The 23,930-nt window shown below is 52.8% G+C and overlaps 7 protein-coding genes and 2 non-coding genes across 9 annotated transcripts; 8 read left to right on the forward strand and 1 right to left on the reverse strand.

The window, feature by feature from the left end:
* Positions 1-1,578: 1,578 nt before the first annotated feature.
* BDP55DRAFT_539488 (brix domain-containing protein) lies at positions 1,579-2,836 on the forward strand (the record flags this gene model as incomplete). The annotated part of the gene is made up of 6 exons (XM_060568035.1): positions 1,579-1,851; positions 1,980-2,164; positions 2,225-2,276; positions 2,324-2,415; positions 2,479-2,610; positions 2,665-2,836. 6 exons carry the CDS (start codon positions 1,579-1,581, stop codon positions 2,834-2,836), a joined length of 906 nt encoding a protein of 301 aa, XP_060436191.1.
* Positions 2,837-4,131: 1,295 nt separating this feature from the next.
* On the forward strand, positions 4,132-4,768 carry BDP55DRAFT_131985 (uncharacterized protein). Its single transcript, XM_060565513.1, has 2 exons — positions 4,132-4,660; positions 4,732-4,768. The coding sequence occupies exon 1, from the start codon at positions 4,260-4,262 to the stop codon at positions 4,560-4,562; it is 303 nt and encodes a 100-aa protein (XP_060436192.1). The 5' UTR covers positions 4,132-4,259; the 3' UTR covers positions 4,563-4,660; positions 4,732-4,768.
* Positions 4,769-5,235: 467 nt separating this feature from the next.
* On the forward strand, positions 5,236-6,700 carry BDP55DRAFT_131979 (SNARE domain-containing protein). The gene is made up of 3 exons (XM_060565512.1): positions 5,236-5,408; positions 5,477-6,001; positions 6,072-6,700. Exons 1-3 carry the CDS (start codon positions 5,328-5,330, stop codon positions 6,417-6,419), a joined length of 954 nt encoding a protein of 317 aa, XP_060436193.1. The 5' UTR covers positions 5,236-5,327; the 3' UTR covers positions 6,420-6,700.
* A 658-nt stretch (positions 6,701-7,358) lies between these two features.
* On the forward strand, positions 7,359-7,463 carry BDP55DRAFT_t19. Its single transcript has one exon. It is a non-coding gene; the product is annotated as a tRNA-Val (tRNA).
* An 8-nt stretch (positions 7,464-7,471) lies between these two features.
* On the forward strand, positions 7,472-7,543 carry BDP55DRAFT_t20. Its single transcript has one exon. It is a non-coding gene; the product is annotated as a tRNA-Ala (tRNA).
* Positions 7,544-7,811: 268 nt separating this feature from the next.
* BDP55DRAFT_642955 (mitochondrial import receptor subunit tom-70) lies at positions 7,812-10,517 on the reverse strand. The gene is made up of 3 exons (XM_060573481.1): positions 10,033-10,517; positions 8,437-9,883; positions 7,812-8,385 (listed from the first exon to the last, which is right to left on the reverse strand). The coding sequence occupies exons 1-3, from the start codon at positions 10,222-10,224 to the stop codon at positions 8,147-8,149; spliced, it is 1,878 nt and encodes a 625-aa protein (XP_060436194.1). The 5' UTR covers positions 10,225-10,517; the 3' UTR covers positions 7,812-8,146.
* A 2,611-nt stretch (positions 10,518-13,128) lies between these two features.
* Positions 13,129-14,084, forward strand: BDP55DRAFT_642957 (aminodeoxychorismate lyase). Its single transcript, XM_060573482.1, has one exon. It carries the CDS (start codon positions 13,294-13,296, stop codon positions 14,002-14,004), a length of 711 nt encoding a protein of 236 aa, XP_060436195.1. The 5' UTR covers positions 13,129-13,293; the 3' UTR covers positions 14,005-14,084.
* Positions 14,085-15,631: 1,547 nt separating this feature from the next.
* Positions 15,632-17,089, forward strand: BDP55DRAFT_689496 (eukaryotic aspartyl protease; the record flags this gene model as incomplete). The annotated part of the gene is made up of 3 exons (XM_060576747.1): positions 15,632-16,024; positions 16,080-16,949; positions 17,012-17,089. 3 exons carry the CDS (start codon positions 15,632-15,634, stop codon positions 17,087-17,089), a joined length of 1,341 nt encoding a protein of 446 aa, XP_060436196.1.
* Positions 17,090-19,237: 2,148 nt separating this feature from the next.
* On the forward strand, positions 19,238-21,394 carry BDP55DRAFT_722974 (CASC3/Barentsz eIF4AIII binding-domain-containing protein; the record flags this gene model as incomplete). Its single annotated transcript, XM_060578676.1, has 1 exon — positions 19,238-21,394. One exon carries the CDS (start codon positions 19,238-19,240, stop codon positions 21,392-21,394), a length of 2,157 nt encoding a protein of 718 aa, XP_060436197.1.
* Positions 21,395-23,930: the final 2,536 nt, after the last annotated feature.

Raw genomic sequence — 23,930 nt, forward strand, 5'->3', positions numbered from 1 at the left:
CTCGGACTGCGCCTCCTTGAGCTTCTTGTCGTAGTCGGATTCCATCTTGACGAGCGGGCCGAAGATGTTCTGGTAGTGGTAAGGGTCGTCGTACTTGAGCAGGACGGGGTGAGGGTCATCATCGATGCTAGCGGCCTTCTCAAGATCGGCAACCGTAGCAGTCGCGTTTTCCTTCCACATCTCCTCCAGCTTGGCAATCATCGGCGGGGTGAGGTGTCTAGCGCGGAGCTGCTCGGCATCGGAGGGCGTCGCAACGAGCCAGGTAAGGAAAGCTCTCTCCTCGATCAGAGGCTGCCATCGAGAGGTATCCCAGCTCATATCCTTGGAAGATGTATTCGCAGCACAAGGCTGACGACAAAGCAGCACAACAACGGTGTCGGACTTGGCGGGAATGAAGCCCAGGAGAAAGACGTTCTTGGTTCCACAGTTGTAGCACTCTAGCACAGTATCACCCAGGGTGGACTCCGGGTGAAGCTGAACTTCCTTGTGTCTCGCCCGTACCAGATGAGACACGATGTGGCTGGAGGTGGCATTTCCGCGGGCACTGCAGAACCACTTGTTGCAGCCAAGGCACTTGACGACGGAGCTCGGGGAATGAATTCCACAGTACCTAGGCCAGTGTTAGATTCAAACGAAGGCTCGGAAGCTCGGAGGCATGCCATACGCGCAAGCGTGAGGGGGAAGCTTCCTATCTTCCTCCTTGGGTCTTCCGATATTGAGATCCTTCATAGCCCCGACAGGCATGCTGGTCAGGCTGTCAACATCGTCATCATCGTAAAGCTCGGTTTGGTTGTCGTCGTCGTCGGCGCGGCGGCGACCGTCGCGACCACCAAACTTGCCATAGAGAAGACTCTCATCGGCGTCGATACCAGTCAAAACGTCGTCGCCTGCCTTGATCGCAGCGGCGCTGTCGGAAACCAGGTGGTTACCGAGATTCTTGAAGGCGCTCTCCATATTCGCGGTATTCCGGATTTCTACTTCTCTCTGCTGTTCTCCCTTGCGAAAGTGTTAGTGGGATGTCGCAAACAAGACAACTGTAGAAATGCCTATGTAGGTGCCTGCGATGGTGTCGGAGACATCAGTTTGGTGCTATGGGAAATGCGCAACCTACTTCAGCTTCTTTATGGTTCTCGAATGGTTCGGCGTCGCAGAGCCTCAGTTGGCTCAGGTCGTACGGAAGGGGAATTCGAGGTGGATCGGGGTTGGGTAAGGTCACATCATATCGGTATGTGAAGTTGGGGGGATTGTGCGGAAACCTCAAAGGTACAGCAACTGGCCAGGGACTTGTCGTGAGCGGTTGTGTGCCTTTTCGTTGGTGATTTCAAGCACCCAGCTAACAAAAAGATCCAAAGTCCGGCACCTCAGAGCAGCGGCGGCGAAAGGGTGATGTTTTGGTGGGATGTAGCTTATCACCACGTGACTAGCAGACTGGGGTGCTCCAAAGAGGATATCTGCCACCTGATAAGGTTTTTTTTTTTTTTGGATCAGCATGTCTACCTTGGTGGACGCATCGCGAAACTTCGTGTTAGACATCCCACCATCTTCCCATACCAACCTCACTCGACGCAATTGCCCAGCATGATCCGGAAACAGGCTCGACAACGGCGCGACTACCTCTACCGCAAGGCGCTTATCCTGAAAGAGGCCGAAACGACCGAGAAGCGGGCTCAGCTACGATCTGCACTTGCTTCTGGCAAGCCCATCGACCCCGAAATCGCAAAGAACAAGGCGCTGCGCAAAGACTACCAATATGACGAATCGCGACCCGACAGAACTGTCGACGAGGAGATGGATCTGGACGACGAATACTCTCAGCTGTCGGGAATTTCCGAGCCACGTCTACTAGTAACCGTGAGTCTATCTAATAAGTCGGAGCATCGCTCCCTTCCGCTGCGCAAGCGCAGCTCCAGGGTGCCTTGGTCTGGAGTGTCTTATTCTAGACACACGAGTAAAAGCTTACCACTTCATCCTCTATCTAGACTTCAAGAGACCCGAGCTCGCGGCTTCAGAATTTCTCCAAGGAAATAAGACTGCTCTTTCCTACGTCCGTTAGGCTCAACCGTGGAAATTTGATTCTACCGGATCTTGTGCAGTCCAGCAAGTCAAACGGACTCACCGATCTCGTTCTTCTTCACGAACATCGCGGTGTGCCAACCGCCATGACGTATGTTGCTATATCTAGATTTCTCGAGGAGCCCCATACTGACGTATCTCTCCTACAAAGTATTTCCCACCTTCCACACGGCCCGACAATCTCATTCTCCCTACACAACATTGTTTTCAGGTACCTCCTCACGCCCGAACGATCAGCGATGGGGTAGAGATTAATATCGTATTTAGATCAGACATACCGGGAAGTATCAGAGGGTCTGTCTCGGAGGCCTACCCTCGGCTCATATTCGATGGATTCAAGAGGTATGCTAGACATCGATTTGAGGAGTTTCTTGGCGGTCATTAACCATTAGTCAAATCTCTTAGTCGGCTCGGACAGCGGGTTGTGAAGATTCTGAAACACCTTTTCCCTCCTCTTGATCCGCCAACCACCAAGGCCAAGGTAGGCTCAAGGGTAGTCACGTTTGTCAACAACGAAGATTCTATTGAAGTGAGACAGTAAGTTCATTCAAAGCTCTAATCCGAGCCAGATCCTTGCTAACCCCCTAATAGTCACGTCTTTGTCCGGACTTCGTACGATTCTGTCGAGCTTGCTGAGGTTGGACCTCGAATGACAATGCGTCCCTTCGAGATTCGCGGTGGTACCCTGGAGAATAAGGACGGCGATGTCGAATGGCACCTTACACAGTACACCCGTACTGGTAGAAAGAAGGAGTATCTGTGAGAGAGAGGACCACAGAAGAGAAGCGACATGACAGATGTTGTCGAAGGCTCAGGCATCGCTGCCGTGAGAGATCATGGGGCAAGCATAATACGATCAGCGCCCAAAAGATCAGCTCGTTGCGTGGGCGAAATGCAGCAACGACGAACAACACGTGTCAACCAGGATGCTACGGAGAAGAGCCGGAGGTGACAGGAATTCGGGCTTCGATGAGGCCACAATACCCAGGCGCCGTTGAAGCGTCCTCGATGGCCACGAAAGGACGAGAATCACGGCGGAGGCATTCAAAGAACTACGCGAATCAGAAGACGAAGAACGATGTTGGACTAGACGATATCCAATTTAGAACGCTCATAGTTTCTGGGCGGCTTACAAAAGCAAGATGGTGGACTGTAGAAAACAAAGGCTTATCAAGCTCCAAGCAGGAGATTAGTTGGGGCAGGCAAAGAAGAATTAAAATGTCGTTGAAGAACTACTACTTCTGATTGGTTGCGCCGAGTGTGACTATGCTGATAGGTAGGCGTTTATAGTTGGAACCATTGATTTGCTCATGACGAAGCATATCAACGTCCGTAGCCGGAAGACCCTCGAATTCAGCTCATGACCGCAAATTGAGTTTGCAAGTAATACCATTGAATTGGCCGCGGCTCAATGGATGCGACTCCTTTGGACGAGTGGCAGATGACGCCTCGAGACGTCGAGACAACAGCTTTCCATTCTTTGCAATAGCTACTACGAGCCAATGAACGGCGAGCAGCAGTAAGCCTTGGCGGAGGTAACGCCAAGATCTCAGTGACTGAACGTTGAGCATGGGATGCAATACATCAGATGGTCCCAGTGGTCGTTCACAGAGTTCGGTATCTAAGAGGCCCCGCCATGAACATACGCGCAATACGGATACGGGCCGAAAGTACGAAGAAGCCGCGGGAGGCACTTTGGCCGTAGGTAAGCTCTTGCGGCTCTCATTGACTAATTGCCGCTGTGGTTTTCATCGCCTTTGATCGCCTTGTATGACAGAAGGTGTAGAGGGCCAGTAGACAGGCGAGGTGGACAATCGTAGAGGCAGTACAAAACTGAGCACTGCCCGAGGATGTCTGCTAATACGCGGCAAGAGGAACGAGAGGCTTAGGCTCTTGACGTTGAGGGGTGTTAACCGCAAGTATTCGCACAGCCACAAAATGGTGACGATTGCCCGGGCTAGGGACCGGTGTGGTCAGCGAACAAGCCGACGGACTTTAAGCGTGTGCCCATCGTTTCTCAGCTTTGCAGCAGGAAGAAAGGGTTCCGCACGCGACAAGCTGAGAGTCAATTGGTTCAAAATCCCAAGCAAACTGCATTGTAGCCGCATTCCGAATCTCAAGGTCTATTTTTGGGCCGCAGACATGATTTGACATCTGCCGTCGCCGCCGCCACCACTCAGCAACCCATGTTTTCATGCTCCTCATCCATTGCGATTCTGCTGCTCAGCTGTCAATCGTCACTCTTTTCCCGCAGCGGGGTGGCTGGGCGTTGCTCGCCAAGCAAAGATGGGAAAGGACGGGAATGGGAGGGAAACGGACAGGCCTGGTCGGAGCCCCGGAGAGAACGAGGGGCAGGTCCAGCCTCCAGCCTCCCGCTGACACCAAAGGCCCGTCGGACGGCGGTAGGCAGATGCAGAGTAGAGCACCTTAAAAGTGACCAGTGTGTGAGGTGCCGTGTCTGTGTGTGTGTGTGTGTGACCGCCCAGTGAGTGAGAGAAAGAGACAGACCCTTGGGACTCGCTGGGGGTGGGTGAGACCATCCGTCCGTCCCCTACCTTGCTGCTACAGAGAAGAACATGCGTCCCAGGTATAATAAGCTTCGCCCCGCCCGTCGGCGCAACATGTTCTGATGTCACTGACCTGGTGTTCTTCATCCAGTCTTTTACTGTTCCCGGCCGACGTCGTGGGAATTGAATCAAGTACCAAGTCCGACTCTTACTAAGATTGAAAAAGTGCGGTGGACGGTCTCGAATCTCTCCCTCGTCACCAGCTTCATTTTAAAAGAAGGAATTTTCCCTTCGTAAAGCTTGTTTATTTGTTTCTTCATCGTCAGACTTTAACAGGAAGAAGGGAACGAGAAAAAAAGGGACCCCGGAAAGCGATCGGCCAATCCTGCCCACTGTGGCCCCGTTCACGAGCGACTCCATCCAACCACGTTCGAAGTACACACACAGCCCGGGGTATCCGCTCTGACAGGTCCCGGTGCCTGATTGGGCCCGTCCTCATTGTCATTTCAGCGTCTCTCCAGCACTTCCCAGTTCCTGTCAGCGGCCGGAGGTCCAACGTCATTTAACAACCAAACATCAGCCGAAAGGTCCTTCACCTTGCACCACCACAACAATCTCACGAGACCGCAGGCTCAATCACCCCATATAGCACCAGTCTCTCTCTCAGTCAATTTTTCTCGCTCGTCGAGCACAACGATTCGAATCGCACTGTCTACCGTCGACATCGACAGTTGCTTTTAGTCAGACATGTCGTACCAACAGTATAACCAGAATCCCTACGCCCAGGGCCCCCAGGCCGAGGGCGGATACGGCTATGACAACCAACAGGTCCGCCGCCATCCAAAATCCGCGTATATCTTCTCAATGCCATATCGCTAACTTTCCCTAAATAATAGCCTCAATATGGTCAAGGCCAGTACGAAATGCAGCCGTACGGAGAGGCGGACAAGAATGCCGGGCAAGCCGCGCCTCGCATTTTGAGCCAGCAGGATTTCCTCGCTCGTGTTCAACAACTGCGCACAGAAATCAATGGCCTGACTTCCGACATTGAGGGCATTGCCCAGCTTCACCAGCGCTCTCTCGGCTCCCCCGACGGCAGCACCAGCGCCCAGCTCGAGCAGGCCGTCTCCGCGACGCAAATCCGCAACACCGGTGTCAAGGAAGGCATCAAGGCCCTTGAGAGGGATCTATCCAAGACACAAGACGGATCGCGCGCCACCAAAACCGCCCAACTCAACTCTCTCAAGAACACGTTCAAGTCCGAACTCGAAAAGTACCAGCAGATCGAGCGCGATTACCAGAAGCGGTACCGCGACCAGATTGCTCGCCAGTACCGCATCGTCAACCCGGAAGCGACGGAAGATGAAGTCGAGCAAGCGACACAAATGGACTGGGGCGACGAAGGTGTTTTCCAAACAGCGGTATGTTTTGGCATTACTTGTGACCGGGTTTTCTCGGTTCGTCGGCACTGTATACTAACGGCTTGACCAGCTCAAATCCAACCGGACAGGCCACGCCAACTCTATTTTGGGCAACGTCAGAGCCCGCCACAGCGAATTGCAGCGCATTGAGCAAACCATGATGGAGCTTGCCCAACTCTTCCAGGAGTTGGCCACTCTAGTCGAGCAGCAGGAGCCCGTCGTCCAAGCCGCTGAGCAGAACGCCGAACAGACTGTTGAAAACCTCCACAAGGGTAATGAAGAGGTCAAGGTTGCGACAGACCACGCGCGCAGACGCAAGAAGCTCAAGTGGTGGTGCCTCCTTGTTGTTGTACTCATCATCCTTGCCATCGCGCTCGGTGTCGGCTTGGGCGTTGCTCTCACCAAGAAGAATAACTAAGGGATATTATCCTCAAACACCGGATAATCGAGTGCGATTCCGCGCTACGATGACGACGATTCGGAGAAAGTAATTAAACGGGGGAGGCAATGCTGGCGCCTCCCTTGTATGATGGGAATGGGACAGCACTTCCAAAAGAGCAGTACTACGATTGTTTAGACTTCATGACCATGGCTCGGACGAATGGACGGTACTAATTAAGGGCAACATAAAAACACGGCGAAGCATGCGCGCGCGCGCTGCCTCACGAACCCAAAGAACACCCAGCTCTTTTCCGACGAAGCCACAATTTTTCTTTTTCAGCTGCCGCGTATAGGAGACACGGCAGGCTCTTGATTCCCAACCAACGATTGACTTATTGCACGCATACTCTTCATTCGATCAGACGGAATGGGGGGACATGGAGTGGACTTTTTTATCTGTATTTATTTTGCGTCTCTCTTCCTTATTATACTCGCCGGTCCGTTGGATCATTTGAGTTGACTGGAAGAGGCAGAGGCTACCATTTTTTCTCCTCTTGTACGTATCGCACAATAGCGAACACTTATGAACTCGAACTCGCATGGCATCTGTCCGTAAATGTCCCATGACCCATGACCTTGACGAGTCGCTCTTCAGAATCTTCGACCTTTTTTTTTTTTCCTCCCTCCGGCCCACCCGACCTGCCTATCAGCATCTCATCCCGTTCGAACCATGGCCGCCACGCGAGAACCCGGCCGGTCTAGGGCCCCAGGCCTGTCGGTGTCGTCTTCGGCGCACCCCGGTTTGCGCCCGCCCCCCCACCAACGAAATTTGCACTCACGATGCCACCGCATCCACATCCACTCTTCACATTCCACACCGCAACGCCTGCCCGCAACCTCTGTGGTCCCCCTCCCCCCTCTCTCTTCCCAACCATTCCTAGTTCTCTTTTTTGCTTGTTGCCTTCAACAGAAACATGGTCTGGTGGTGTAGTTGGTTATCACGTCAGTCTAACAGCTCTAGAGCTTCACCCGCTCTCGTCTGCCACACTGAAGGTCTCCGGTTCAAGTCCGGGCTAGATCATTCTCGCTGGGCGATTGGTTTAGTGGTATAATGACCGCTTAGCATGCGGTAGGTCCTGGGTTCGATTCCCAGATCGTCCATCTTTTTGGCTCCCCTGAGCCTTGTGGGTATTGAAGGTTGATTAGATGTTGTGACTTTTGCTGTTTGGGGTGGTTTTCCGGTCACTGAACAGACGCATGTTTGCGAGTAAGTGGGCTGTAAACACGCTGAAGCAGAGCCGTGAGCCTGCAGAGCAGATGTATTTGTGTGTCATTGGTTGTGTGGGACGCATCTGGGAGGTCAAACTTGGAGCAAAAGATAGTAGACACGGGTGCAACTGCAAAGATGGAAAATAGCGAAAGATGATTGACAGTGAACTAGTTCTACAATGCTCTCACCAATGTACGTAGAGTGAGGGAAGTCGGATTATGTACAACGTAAGGGTTTCAACCAATGCCTCCCCAGCCGTACGTACGTAGCCTTGGATTTTGCTCTCCTTTCCCAAAGCTTCCCTCACCGATCAACGAAAAACGACTTGACGAGGCGGGCGGCTTGCCCGCCTTGATATTTTCCCCTATTACCAACCAAGAGCCCTTTGTCTTGGCTATCCGCTCCCTCATATGCTAAGGGATCTGCTGTTCTCTTCTTACACGCCGCCGACAGGTGAGTTTTACATGTTTCATGTTCAAGACGTCATTAGCCCTTTACCGGGGCATGCCACCCGGGCCGATGCCCTGAAGCTTTGCCGCCAGCTTGGGGTACTTCTCCTGAACCTGGAGCTGCGTGCGCGTCGCCTCGGCGTAGGACAGGGCGTTGACGATCTCACCTTCGGTGCGGGCAAGCTCTGCAGCGCGCTCAAAGTACTTGAGCGCCTCGGTGACCTTGCCCTGCTGCAACAGAAGCTGGGCCATCGTCGCGACAGCAATGTCGCACTCGGGGTCAACTATCATTGGTTAGCAACCACAGTCCGTAGAATGATCTAGTCTAAACTTACTAATAAGGGCCTTCTGGCAAAGCTTCTCGGCTTCACCAAAGTCTTGCTTCCACTGGAACAGGGTGAGAGCCTTGTTGATGAGAGGAAGGACGTTCATCGCCATGGGCTTCGTCTTCGACTCCATCTCGATGGCGCTGTCGAACTTCTCAATGGCCTCCTGGAAGTTGCCCTGGTCCAGAAGCAGCTCACCGTAGTAGTTGTAGACGTCGGGAACCTCCTTGAAGTTCTTGATGCAGCGGCGGAAAGTTGACATGGATGATGCAATAGAACCCATCTTGTACTGGGTCACTCCCAGCTGGATATGAGAGAAGATGAAGTCGCGGTCCAGGTCGATCGACTTCTGGTAGTCCTTGGCGGCATCGGAGAACTCGCCCTTGATGAAGTGGAGCTGAGCGCGATGGTAGTAGATATCAGGGTCCTCGGTGTTCTGCTCCATGGCCTTCTCGAAGTCCTCAGCAGCCTTCTCCGGGGCGCCAAGCTCGAGGTTCATGCTGGCGCGCTTGATGTAACTCTGGGTCATGGAAGGATCCAGCTCGATGCTCTTGGTCAGGTCGACCATGGCATCGTCGTGCTTTCCGAGCAGGCAGCTGAAAGTGCCGCGCAGGTTGTATGCAAGGGCCTCGAATTCGCCCAGGTCGCCCAACTCCAACGCCTTCTCAAAGGCCGCTCTGGCCTCCTCGTACCCGTCGCCAGTCTTCTTCTCCAGAGCACTCAGGCCGAGCTGGAGTTGTCCCTTACCAGTCTCCTCGGACAAAACCACAGAGTCCTCAAGGCCAGCCGGACGGGGCTTGACGCGGAAGCTCTGGAGGTAGTTGCCGACGAAAGTGTGACTGGGAAGCTTGTTGGGCCGGTCGGCCATCATCTCTTGAGCCTTCTGCTCGGCGAACTTCTTAAGCAGGCGCTCGACTGATTGCGCACTGCTCTCGTTCTTGAAGCTATCGATGATGCAAGAAGCAGTGAAGTCGAGGAGAGCCTCGCCGTACATCTTCAGGTGCTCATAGGCGTTAGCGCGGCGGTTGAGTGCCTTGACGTATTCGGGGTCAAGGTTGATGGCGGCAGTCGTGTCTTCAACGACCTTGTCCCAGTTGCCGAGGGCATTGTAGCAGGCGGCGCGGTTGGAGTAGAAGATGGGGTTGGCCTTGCAAAGAATGGCCTGGGAGTAGAGGTCGATGGCCTTGTTGTAGTCCTTGCCACCGTAGGCTTGGTTACCGACATCCTTAAGCTTGGCGGCGTACTTTTCCCGCTCTTCGGTAGTGAACTCGGCAACAGTTGCCTCGGTGATCTCGGGAAGCTCGTCGGCGGACTCGACGCTGGCTGCTTTGGACGACGCAGGGACTGCGGCCTCTGCAGGTGTGGGCTGCTTTTCGGCATCTGCTGCAGCCTTCCGCTCGGCTTCCTTTCTTTTCCTTCGCTCCTTCTTACTGAGCTTTGGTGTCGAGTCTGACTTCTTCAATCGCACTTTGGTTAGCTTCGCTATCCGAGAGGAGAGATCCGACGCCAGCAAAAGACGCCAAGATCTCGGTAGTATCGGGTGGAAAAATTGGATCGCATGACGACGACGAGGGTTACGAGGATAAGATGGAAAGGATGACGTACGGAGTCGCTGTTGAGGAAGTAGATGACACCAGCACCGGTGGCGACGACGGCGACACCAGCGGCAGTATAGACAATGGCCTTGTTATCCGAAGCCCATGAGGTGATGCGATCCCAGAGGCCAGAAGATGAATCAACGGGGATTACAGTCGGAGGGCTGGCCATGGGAGGCACAGACGGCAGGGGATTCGACATGTTGGCGATGAGCCCAAGAGCAATTGAGAGAGAAAGGGAAGACAGGTATCAGAGGTATTCTAGGAAGAAAAGTCGCGATGTCGAAAGGAACGTAATTAATGGGCTGACCAGCGTGGTCGATGATGTAGAGGGTGCAGGAGCTGCAGGTGTTGTTGCTCTGTTGCTGTTGCTGTTGCTGTTGCACTTGCGCTGAGCCAGGAGCTTCCGGACAGTAACCGTCCTCAAAAAATTATTGCGCGACGGGGAAGCTCGTGAGGAGTTTTTCCGGGCAATTGCCTCTGCTTGGTGCTGTCATTCATCAAATCAGCTTGGCCTCAGGCGATTTAAGAGTGGGGGCGCAAGGGAGGACCGCCTATAAATCTGCACACTACGTAACCAAAGAGGGTCCTAATTGTCCTCAACGCAAGGGTGCGTTGGTCAGCCAGAGGCCCAGAGCCTGCGGACGGCAGCATGCAGGGTGAAGTACCCAAGTACCTTGACAGATAAGCCATGTCACCGCCTGGACTCAGAACTGTGCATGTGTGCTCACTTGGATGAGGCACCTTGAGAGTAATAAAATCTCTCCAGTGTCTTCTCTTTGAACAGTTCCCCACCAGCTGGACCTCATCTTATCTGAGTCACATTAACTCATAATCTGTAGTCTCACTGAATTCAAAGCGAGTTTGCGGGTACAATAAGTCAAGATGTCAAAGACATACTGTTGCCATGTTGTTTGTTTCGCAAAACGTAGTCGATTTTACTCACCAGTTCAGTACAGCCATCACCGCAAGGTCTATCATGTTGTACTTTATCATCCAACTCCTTCCGCTGTCTTTGCTTTACCTATATGACTGACTCCATCACTCTGGAAGTCAAATGAAATATCATCTTGCAATCAATTGTGAGTTACACCGTCTCTCAGACGAGAAATCATATGCAAGTGACAAAGTTTACACGAAATAGTTCCAAACCAGCTGTAGCTGTTTCCCACCAGCCATCGTAGAATGTGATAGATCTATCACAACGTAGACTTGGTCATCCCTGACCCATCCCTTTGAGTAATATTCTGGCAAAGCCACTCCGTCATGGCCAGGCATCAAGTTCATGGCTGCTCAGTTGCCCACCACGACGTACCAAATAATAACGTATCCTGGCGATACCTTACAGCTTCAAATAGCGGCTTGTGTTGACCCTTTGAAAGGCTCAAGTAAGGTAGCATAAGCAAAGCGCCAGCTGCCAACATTCACCCACCTGCACCCGCGCTCGCTGTTCTACTTGAGATGCAGAGTGGCGGCACTCTCGATGACGAACGGCCAGCTTCATGCCAGAATGCTGCAATTTCGGCTTTGAGTGATGTTGAATTATTCCGTCTCCGAATTACCGGCTGTGTCTAGTCATAAATGTGAAGACAAACCGGAATCATATGCCGGCCATGGAGATACTTGATGATGACTTATGTAGATAAACTACTGCAATGTCCGCCCAGGAGACGAAACCCGCTTCAGAGTCTTCAACAGAGCCTGGGTGCTCTGAATTCATGAACATAAGCTCAAGGAAGCTAACAGCTACAAAAAGGAGGATGTTCATGTTTCTAAGCTGGCAATTCAGAGAGACCGATAACTTCACCAGACTCCAAGACTGTGTGACACATCAGTTTTGACGGTAGGTTGTGATCACAGCCTAATGTTACCTACCTTTGATTGATCGATCCATGGATGAGATTAAAGTCTGCAAGTATGAGATGTCTGTCACCTTCCCATTATGGAAACGGAATGTTGACAGGGATCGACAATGGTGATGCTGGTACTGAGAGTGGCATCGATATCACATTGTATGAGTTGTCACATTTCTGGACACTGTCTATAGCCCAGGAAGACAAATCCGTGCTCGCTTTTTCTTCCACGGTCAAGACTTTTCGTAGTTTGTCTGTTGGTTCATCTTACGAATGCGAAGCCAGTAAGCAATTATACTAAGTTCTCGACCATCAACATCAGTACGAAGATGTATGCCTTCCATCGCCTTACGATCAATCTAAAGCGAATACGTTGCGTCGGACACCAACCAGTGAGTAGGTCCAAAGGTCCTTCCCGCCCTTCAACGCACTATATTTTCTCCGACAACCAATCAGGCAGTGTCCTGGAATCATCGACAACTTCACCTCAAACGCATTCAAACATGGCTATGACGAGATGGAGTTCCGTAGCTCTCATATGACAAACAGTGTCGTCGTCCCGCCTAACAAGTATGTAGGCATGGTCTCGCCGTAGTCCTGGTTTCTCGTCCTTAAACATCGAACAATGGCTCCTGGATCTTGCCCGGCACGTCATTGTGATACACTATGAGACTGACATTTCTTTGGACAAGCAACGAGGCTTCCCGGCACCTGTATGCTAGACTGCTCGGACATACGAGAATACGATGGAATTCTGCTCATGCCTTCGAGAGTCTGCTAGGATCATCTGGACCTCTCCTTCGCATGGCGGATGGAGAAGTTGAGGTCCAAGGCGGGCTTAATTAGGGCGATGAGTAGAACGAATTCCTTTGGATGTTCAATACCTGCCATTTCAGAACAGCTTGGTCATCCTAGCGCTTCTCCAGTCTGACGTCCTACTTCGCCCATTGCCTCAAATCATCTCTTGCTTGTCCCAAAGCGGACTATAGATTCTATATAGTCTATATAAGACGTCCGCTTACATTTCATGCAGCGTCTAATTTTCGTTTGTTCATGTTTTCGCCGAGTGGTCAGTTGATGACTTTGCCCCAGAATCCATGGTTCACCTGCAATTCTTGTAACGTCGTCCTAGCGATGCTGGTTGGTCGCTCGCAAGGAACGGTGGCTCTGCTTACGTAAATACACGGGGGATCATTGAGGCGCAAGTATCTCCCACTGTGACCCCGGTATGAACGTTTCTAAACCAGGGTGGCTCTTGCAGTTTCTCTTGAACTCAAAAACCGACTTCTGCGCCTCGGTACTCCCTCTAAGCCTCAGAGAACACCATCTTCCGTTCAAAAAGCTTTCCATCGTCGACTTGAACCATTCACCCATCATTCTGCATCAAACACCAGGATTGGCATGGTAAGCCCATCACGATGGCCAACTTCCAGCTATTCACATCCCTTCGATACGACCCTGGCTTGGTAGGCGTACCCAAAAGGCGCCTAGCCAACGCAGGTTGGAACGCGAAAATGACCTCACCTTTCTACATGCTTGATCTGCACCGGGATCGGATGCTACGGGCTGCCACCTTTTGGAACTGGACCCCTGCCATCGAGACCATCTCGGGATCGGACGGCCTCCAAAGATTGACTGAGGCGATTGAGACTTTCTTGACTCAGCATGGCAGAGAGAAACCGCTGCGAGTCAAGGTCTTACTCGATTCAGAAGGAGATCTCAGCTGCGAGGCATCACAGGTCCCGGCTGTACCGCTTGAGAACCTCTTCCCCGAACGCCTTCCCCCTCCAGGCAACTCGAAAGAAGCGGGGTATCCTTTGGAAGAAAATCCCATGACGGTAGTGATTGATAACACCAAGACCGCGCAATCCGAGTACACGCACTACAAGACTACAGAGAGAACTATGTACGACACAGCCCGAAGTCGAGCGAGTATCAGTCTGGCAGATCGCAAGGAGGTCCTTCTCGTAAACTTGAAAGACGGGTCTGTCATGGAGGGTAGCCTGACAACCCCGTTCTTCTGGAGAAACGGCAGATGGGTCACCCCGCCGGTAGCTACTAAGTATAGTCCCGAAGTTGGGAGCGGTGGCCAAGACGGGACCACCCGTAGATGGGCACTTGAGCGGTAAGTCAACAGCTCTGCCATTTCCCGCCAACATGGGATGAGTGTTCGACTAACTAAACCAGTGGGCTGGCTGTGGAAGAAGGAGTCAAAGTCGATAGTCTCGCTGAAGGGGAGCCATGCTGGATTAGCAATGGTGTCCGTGGCTTCACCTTTGGGATTATCAAGCTCAATGTTGCCTAAAGCTCTTGGGTCAGAACACCCTCACAGTCCAGTCTGAGCGGAAGACATCCCGATATCAACAAGCTCTAATTCTCGACCAGTCAAAGTCGACATGTTCTCGAAATAGAGAACACGCCTTTCTTCATTGGCCTTGAGCTTCCCTTGACATTTGAGACAAACCGCATAATCGTCCATTTAGTGCTGCTACACATCCGCCTGTTACGCGTTCGTGCAAGCCGTCGCGGCACAGCGGAATGGAACCTCGTGATAAGAACCGGCGGCTAGGAGAACATTCACGGCATAACCGGTTCATCTCCAGCAGTAGGTAAAACGGAGACCATGGGCATGATTATGAGGCCTCGTCTGCTTCTCGGGTCCTGCATCGTTGCTTGGCAAGGTACCCAGGAGTCTGGAGTCGATCGCCGCCAAGACGGGACATGGCCCGCTAAGCTGATCCCTGTCCCGGAACCACCGTGCGGCAGTTCGTTACATCATCGGCGGCGGGGGAGGACCTCATCTCTTGGCTTGATTTGCTCATCTTCTGAGATCGCTTTCTCCTGACTGGCATTTGAGAGCTTTGATTCTGGTTCAGTTTGTGCCTGGTTTCGCACATGTCAGTCGTCATGCTGAGTCCCGGCAGCTCTCTGGACCGGGAAGCCAAGAGCAGTTTGCCGGATGGTTCAGGCGGATGAAGCTTTGACGAAGAGGTTGGCAGCTTGACATCGAAAACATGGCTCCGCAACTCGCCATTTCCACTACGTTTCCCTTTCGTTTTCCCCTCTCAAACAACTCCTCATCTGGCTCGAGTCGGCTCAACGCAGACTCCACCAACAAGTTACCCCCCTCTTCTCCCTTATCAACTGCCTCATCGGGTTGGCCCGAGGGCCGACTTGTGTCTAGCCCCCCCTCTAACACAGCTCAAGAGCACGGTCAGAAGGTCCGAATGCGCAGTCGCAAAATCTCGGTTTCAACCTTGCAGTTGCACCGCCCCACCATCCCTTGTCTTGCTGAGAGCTGTCACACTTACACACTGCCGGCATTGGGCTCTTCCCTGGTCTGCCGTGACAAAACACACAACTCGATCCCGGTCGAGCTCAGCTCAGGGCTGTCGTCAGCGAAACAATGGCTTGTTGTCTTATAAGAGGTCCCAATGGGCCAGCGCATGATTGACATGCTATCTATCTCCTAGGTGATATCTCCCTCTCATCACATTGCAAGCGCTGTCCAAACAGGTTTACTGCCTGCCATCGCACGTTCGATCCAATTAGTTGAGGTTCATTCGGTGCCGTCCATCCGAGTCGTCATTGTTGCTTCTTTACCATAACGGGCAGGTATTTAAATCATCAACCTGATCCGCCAAGCTAGCGCTCAGGCTTCCTTGCCATAACCAACCACTTAACCTAAGCAACCGAACTACACACACCGCACACACACACACACACACCAAAAGCCCATTTTCTCAAGCATACAAGATGGAAGCATTTCTCAAAGCTCAAGCCAAGTTCAAGGCCGACAAAGGCCTCTCCAAGATCCCCGTGATCGCCAACAAGAACTACCAGCGTCACGGCACGAAGTCCTACGTCTACCTGCTGAACAAGTTCAAGTTCGAACCAACAAAGCCAGGCCCCTATGTCCAGACAAGAAGAATGGCCCAGAGAGGCCTCGCAGCCCCTGGATTTAATGCCGCCGTCGGCGGCCGGGTCTCCATGAGCAAAGTTCTTTCGAAGAAGACCGGCGACGACCAGCATGGAGATGTCACAGCCGAAGACCAGCAATACGATTCAATGTACCTTTGCGAAGTCTCAATCGGCACACCGCCGCAAAAGTTCAAGTTGGACTTTGATACGGGCTCCTCTGACCTTTGGGTATAACCTCCAGCAAATTGTTTTCCTTTGTATCTTTACTAACAGCCCGCGCCAGGTTTTTTCAACCGAGCTCAGCAGCGCCACGCAAAAGGGCCACAACATCTTTGACGCCTCCAAGTCCTCGACTTACAACAAGCTCGACGGAAAGACGTGGAAGATCTCGTACGGCGACGGTAGCTCGGCGTCAGGCGACGTCGGCACAGACAATCTGGTCCTCGGCGGGCTGACAGTCGAGAACCAGGCCATTGAGTCGGCCTCGCAGCTTGCGGACCAGTTCTCTCAAGGCTCCGGGGACGGTCTCCTCGGCCTCGCCTTCGGATCCATCAACACGGTCATGCGCGACGGCAACTTCAAAGACCCCGTTGCCACGCCCGTCGAGAACATGATTGCGCAGCAGGACATCCCTAAGGACGCGGAGCTCTTTACCTCGGCCTTTTACAGCGAGCGGGACGCAGCGAAGCCGCGGTCTTTCTACACTTTTGGCTGGATCGACACGGATCTCGTCTCAGCCTCGGGCGAGGACATCCACTGGACCGACATTGACAACTCGCAAGGGTTCTGGATGTTCGAGTCTGGGTCCGCGAGCGTGAACGGCAAGGCCGTGACGCAGAGCGGGAACAAGGCTATTGCGGACACGGGCACCACGCTGGCACTCGTCTCGGACGAGGTGTGCGATGCGCTGTACAAGGCGATCCCCGGTGCCAAGTACGACGACCAGCAGCAGGGGTACGTGTTCCCGACGAGCACCAAGGCGGAGGACCTGCCCGAGTTCAAGGTCGCCGTCGGTGACAAGGAATTTGTGATTCAGGCGGAGGATCTGGCGTTCGCGCCGGCCAGTGACGGATTTTGGTACGGAGGAGTGCAGTCACGGGGTTCCAACGAGTTTGACATCTTGGGTGACGCGTTCCTGAAGTCGATTTATGCGGTAAGTGACACTCTGTTTTCCGAACATGCCGTGCTATGACATGAAACTGACTTTTGAGGCAGATCTGGGATCAAGGAAACAATCGATTTGGCGCCGTCCCGAAGATTGAGAAGACGCAGAATCTCACCCCACCTTCTTAGAGCATGACGTGCTTATGAAATAAGGAATTCATGAAGTAACGCAAAAGGGATGTTTCTCTAGCAAGACTAGATACAGATGATAATGAATATGCAATCTTTCATCGAGTTCGTATCTCTCTTGAACGACTTGGGAGTGACATGTCAGGAGCACAAACCCCCATGACTTGGAGATGCTATTTATTATGACAATGTTTAACTAGTTTGCGTCTACGTAAGCCTCGTTGGATCAGAGTAGTCTAAACCGAGCTACGCAGATGGCTTGTCCGAGAGACAAAGCGTTGACAGCTTACCGATGCTCAATCAGAAGGACTGGAAATTGGCTTTCTTTCAGAGGACTTTCTCTGCCTGTATCTTAATATCGTCTAATACGGTTTACGTCATCCGCTATTGTGAAAGCTATTCGCAACTCTGTCATTGGCTCTGACGATGCCTAGAGCTCAAGGATCAGTACAGCTTGAGAAGAAAGCGCCGAGAGACAACTGGCTGGACGGGCTAGTTCTGCCACAAACACAAATTAAAATACAGCACATTGTCCACAGAGGCTGGATCTCCATAAATTGGCGAGGTTTGCAGATGATCTACACCAGTTTTCCAGCAACCAAGGACAGGCTACCTGCCCAGCAATTATTACGCTTGAGAATGAGACCTCAGTGCAGTGAGCGGTTCTTTGACTATTGACCTAGATCTAGGTTCGTTCTCCCTGGGAGTTAAAAAGTTGCCATCCCATCCCAAGGTTTTGGTGAAAGACACTTGGAGAGCAAGACGAAGTTAAGGTTCGGTGCCAGATCGAGGTAGATCCTGGGCCGTCCCAGCGTCTGAGACCTGAAACGGCAAGCCGGCGCATCACGCTGGGGGTTTGGGAAGCGTCAAACCCTCTGGAACTTCATATTACATGGTTGAATCATTCAGTAAGTGGCACGTATGAATGTAGAAACATATGGAGATAGATACTTGATGGAGGATGAGGTGAATTGATGAGAGACTTGAACTCGACGAAACGGATATCAAAGTGGGTCGGTTGTGATGCGTTAAGCATATCTGATTGGCGGGGAAGCACCACGTTAGCGTCCCAAACTGTCCAAGGTACCCGTACCTCAAAGTCAGGTTCCTTACCTCACAGCTTTCAAGGTGATTTTAGTGGGCAGCTCTGCTCGCAGCTCTCCACAGCGGGCACGTCCAGCTGGTCCAGGCCCCAAACGGCCCAAAGCAACCAGGCAACGTCGCAAGCCTGGCGAGGTGAGCCGGCCCCGAGGAGGGAATCCTACTGGTTGAGACATGTACCAAGACACCTAGCTACCTTAGGTAAGGTGGTAAGGTACCTCGATCCAACAGAGCGGGCAGCTCCAGCCACGGCCCAAGGAAGAGACGACCCGACGGGAAGAAAAAAAAAAAAATAAGACCACACTTTTTTTTCCCAGGCCCAGTAGTAACGAAACGGGTCGGAAGGATGAACTGAGGTGCACCACCTGGGCGTGCACCAGCGCCAGCGCCAGCACCAGCACCTACCTGAGGTACTGCGTACTGCTACCGTACATCTGCACCTGCACCAGCTGTCTGTGAGGTGGCTCCGTCTCTCCGTCGCCCGTCCAGTCCACGGCTCTTGGTTTTGTCGTCTGGCCGAAATCCCTCCCTCCCTTCTATCATCATCACCATCTCCACCCCTGCGATTCCTCCTCGCACCCAAACCCTCCTCCTATTCCCAGGCTTCCACTTCATCTGCTCTTTCATTAGAAGCAGAGAGGTCAGAGGAGACGACACGGGTTCAGCTCCAGCTCGTCAACAGCATTGCGTTTTTTTTTTCTCCCCCTCCTCCCGCTCTGCTTTGCTGCTCACCCCACTGCCCGACGAACCGGTGCTGCTGCTACTGCTGCTGTGTATTTTATTTAATACGCCTTCTTGGCTGTCTGTTTGCTCCATCGCCCTCATTCTTCGCCAACCGCAGGGCGGTACTTGCTTTTCCCCCTCTCTTCCATTCATCCATCATCCGCAAGCATCGCATGATTGTCTCGACATCCTTCCGCCGCCGCCGCCGCCTCCGCTCCTCGAGCCTGCCCTATCCGTCAACTTGAGCATCGCCCCTCGGTCGACCTCGTAGCCGGCTCATTAACCCATAGAGTCTGCTACAGGTAGCTCCAACCAAGCTTCAACATGGCCGCCCCGAGACGCAGAAAGATTGGTCACAGAAGACGTATTGAGGATGAGGAAGACGGAGAAGGTGGACCTGACCAGCTCGAACTCGATGATGACTCTCTGACCGAGGGCTCCATCATCAGCGACGACCACGATCACGGCAACGATAGCGATACGAGCAACATCGATGAGGCCTCTCCCGTTACCCCCAATCCTAGAAAGTCGGCTGGGAATGGAAATGCAAAGCCTGGTAGCCGGAAACACTCGGCCCTGGCCTCCTCGACGACCGACAAGGCCACACCCGATGCCGAGGAGCTATCTGTCAACGACCGGTCCCAGCCCGTTCAACAAGAGGCACAGCTTGACGGAGCCGCATCTCCCCCAAAGTCCTCTGCCCCTCTCGTCGTGAGCTCTCACTCATCCCGCCCTGTCGAGCCTGTCAACGAACGTCGTCGCCGGGAACACGAAGAATACAAGCGGAGACGGGATGAAGACCCCGCCTTCGTTCCCAACAGAGGGGCCTTCTTCATGCACGATCATCGCCATGCCGGACCCTCTGCCAACGGCTTCCGACCCTTTGGCAGAGGACGGGGACGTGGTGGCCGTGGTGGAGGCATTGGGGGCCCCTATGCACCCATCAAGTACGCTGCTCAGCATGATTCTGCTCGTTTCCCGGCTAATCCGCGCAGTCAACTGCACACGCCGACCGATCCTCTCACGAGCGGCCAATGGGCGCATGATATGCACGAGGCCGTGACCGAACCGCCTCCCTCGAGACAGCCAAGGCACCTGCCCGTCGAGACTGAAGGTCCGGCCAACGGCAACGGCTTCATCCCAACGTGCCCGTCCAACCCCACCCCGATCAACCGGACTTTGTCGACCGAGCGACACATCGGCAACGTGCAGGTCAGGGTGTCTCTTCCCGTTGTTGGCAAAGCTCCCGCAGCCTTTGGCATGCCAGTCAAACAATACACCAAGCTTCCGGATCATCGGCCACCCCTTCGCCGCGACAAGCCTGTCCGCATCTCCTTGCCCGACAACCCGCCCAAGTACATCTTCCCAGCTGTCGACCGATCCTTCATTTTTATTCCCCGGGCGATGCGACCCAACCAACAGCGGACCCGAGGCAAACCTCGCTCTGGACTTGGTTCCATGGGAGGCTTCTCCCGGCGGACCAGCGTCTTCGGTGGAAGCTACTACGGCAGCGCCTACTCTCCCAGTATCGCTCTTAGCCGCCGCTCCTCTCTCGCGCCTGACGGGCGTGACTACTTGTTCTCCCCCACGGGGTCTGTCATGTCGCGGGCCCCTGTTCCAGTCGAGAACCCCCGGCCAGTCGTCCGCCTCCCACCTGCGGCTCACCCAAACCAGCCATTTGTTGGACAGGACGGGTACCCCATGCATCCTATGCAGCCAAACGAAACATCTATCAATGACTTGCCGCAGCCGCAGACGCATCCGTTGCCACAGAAGCCTGCTTTTCAAGAGAGCCGCCCGAACCCGATCCCCATGCACCAGCCCCGTCCCCAAAAGGCTGTCTCGGTTACCAACATTGAATCGCCGACCCTCAACCAAGGCCCGCAAGCCTTCCAACAAGCTTTCCATCAGCAGGTTCCTCTCCAGGTTTCCAACGGCATGCCGCAAGAAGCCCACTCGCGACAACCGTCGTACCCCACGCAACACTCCACCGGCACGCCTCTGTCCCAGATTCCCGAGAGGGCGATTCACGCGGCTCCGTTCCAGCCGAACACGTTCCAGCAGCAGCAAAACTTCTACAACCAGCCTTACCCTATGATGCAGCCTCAGCAGCCGTATTACTACCCCGGACAGTACAATGGCAACAATATGGGACCATCTGCCGCAGCTCCATCGTTCGTTCCTTCGGGGCAGCCAGGCCAAGGCCAGGGATTCCCTCCTCAAGCTCAGCCGGACCCCGCGGCTGCACAAGCAAATGGCCAAGCACCAACGGGTCCCAATTTGGTAGCTCAAGAGGTCAACGGCATGGTGTACTATTACGATGCCACTCAGATGCCCTCCATGAACAATTATCAGCAGAGCTACCAGCCTCCCCCGCAGTTTGGTCCCGGTGTTAGTGGTATGGGCGGCATGGTGACGCCGAGCCCAGATGCCTTCTACTACCAGCAGCCAGCCCCCGGGATGGTGTACTATTCGCAATAGGGGTACGGGCAAACACCTCTCTAGGTTTTTCCACGCCTCCTATCGCCTTCCTTCTAATCCTTGTAATTGTCATTGTCGGCTCTCTAGCCGTCGCTATACCCTCTTCTCGTCGGACAGCCGGACGGGGGCAAAAGGCAGGAGGAAATCCACAAAAAACTTTGCGGTGTTTGAACTCTATGATTATAGTATTGATAGGAATGAGCGCTCTTGATCTGGTTGAATTGGTACACTGTTGGAGGATGGGGTTGCGAGGTGCTGTCGCTGGCCTTTGAGGTTTTACTTGACTTTTCCTGTTCCGACGTATGCTTACAAGCATGTTTTGGAAAAAGGGGGAAGGATTCCGACGGAATCGGCGGAGGGCGAGCGAGAAGCGGTCGACAGAAAGAGAGAGTCCCTCTCTGGTTCCTACAACCTCGCCTTGTTCTCGAATTCAAGAAGTTCCTCACAATCTGTCTCTACCATTTTCCACCATCTTTTCCAGCCTACCTTTATCTGACCACTTCACGTCGTCCCTATGCGTTTCTGGCGTTTTTGAGTTTGTTGTTGAATTCCTGAGTCTGCTGTTGTTGAATTTACAGGCGGATGAGTATTGGGGAGGCTGTTCGCTTTGTTCGTTGAGCGTCTATACATTTACTTCTATTCGCCTTTCTCTTTACCTAGATGATCCTCCACACTCCCTACAACTTAACACGGGCGGGATCGGTGTACAAGACTGTCAGCCCCCTTTTGATATGATTTCATGATTCTTGAACGTTTGGTCTGTTTACTGTTTTCCTTCTCGATTATGATCCAACGAAAGCCTAGATCTCTTTTTCTTCCCCGACCTCAATCATGGATTTTATTTTGCATTTTTTTTAACTGTTTGTTGTCTAGGCAGTTCAACTGTATTTGCCATTCTTTTTTTCTCCCATGGTCTAGCCTCTTGTATGTATTGAAAGAGTATTCTGCGGTGGAAAAGTTTTGACAGATTTTTTTGAATTTATACTTGAAGACGTGCGCACAAGAAAGGATCGGTTGGCTCGGGCCGCACTCTCATGGACTTTATCAGGAGACGAGGGGGGAGGGAGAGAAGGGAGGGAGAAAGACTTATGGTAAAGGGCTCGGAGTGCGGAGTGAGGAATGGAGGTGCTATTGAGTATTATAAGGGAAAAGAAGATGGCAAGGACGGAGGGACGGGAGTGGAATGGAGTGGGGGTTAGGGAGTTTAAAGCTACTGCATCAAATCTTCGTGATTGGATCCTGATCCTCAACGATGGTGTTGGTATACTGTCCGTAATCAGATCACGGCTCTGATTTAATCATGAGCCTCTTCTCGGTAGTAGACTGTGGAGTCTATCAGGACAGTAGAAGTAACATTTTGAAACTCGATCAGTTAATGTTTTTCTACTACATATTGACCGACTCTTGATATAGCTTGGCATGGGCTGTGACGCCATAGGTTCTTTAACTGGTGATAACGAAAGCGGAATGACGGGAATTGTTCACTGCTTGACCAAGCCGTATGAGCATTTTGCCGAAAAGTCTCGCCGAGAAAGAACTGATGGCCCCTTTATGCCCTAGGTCGGTCTCAGATACCTACCTACCTTGGGCAATGGGGAAGCAAAGTTTGTGAATAACATGCCCGGAAACGTCGATCATCACATTCCTGAGCGTTGAGAGTCGCAGAAATGAGAGCGGGAAGCTACATCACCACGACTGAGATCATGCAGCTGGTAGCTTGCCCGAAGTTACCAGATATCTAAATGCCCAGCATCATTTCCTGGCCATCTTGGGCGTGGCTGAGCAGCTTTTGTTGTCTCTCTCACACTTTCTCGGCTTACGTCTAAGTAAAGCAACCCACAGACGGCGCGTGCAGAAGTCCAGAGGTCTAGTCTTCATCATTATCATTATCATCAATAGCTTCGGCATCACAGGGGGAGAGCTTTGACACCTCGAAATCAATCGCGCGATGACTGCAGATACGATGGTGCCAGCCATCTACCGACCCACGATCGCTTGTCCTACCGCTTCAATAGTTTCTTCACTCGTACAGACACGACATGGTAATGTTGACAGCGAGGAAAACCAGGCAAAACGTCGGCCTTGGTAATTTACGACGTGGAAGCCGCGGGGACATTTCTGGGCCATTAGGCATGTAGGCAAGGCAAGGTAGGATATGCATGCAAGATACGAGACGTGTGTACACGTAAACCCCCTATCAGAAGCAGTTCAACCTGAGCCTATGAGGCCAGTGCTACTTTGAGCGGGGGATGATTTGTCGTCCCGTCGTTTTTGCAAAACCTGTGCGGCGGGGAAACCCAACCAGGCGGGAGAAGGTCCAATGTCTAAAACTCAAGGCCTTTCTTGCTTTTCTTTCCTGGTCGATTTTGGTGTCGAAAGATGGGTACCTACTAGGCAGCGAAAGGATCGTGGTCAGCAAGCAGGTAATAGGTAGAGCAGGCGCGACATGAAGACACGCGTTCGCGCTGCCTCAGTCTTGTTCTCCTGTCTTGTCTACATAGTAGCGAATTGCTGCGGCCCCCTCGCCAAGCCCTGC

This window comes from Colletotrichum godetiae (assembly GCF_030913485.1).
Source record: "Colletotrichum godetiae strain CBS 193.32 chromosome Unknown BDP55scaffold_2, whole genome shotgun sequence".
NCBI classification, from domain to species: Eukaryota; Fungi; Ascomycota; class Sordariomycetes; order Glomerellales; family Glomerellaceae; genus Colletotrichum; species Colletotrichum godetiae.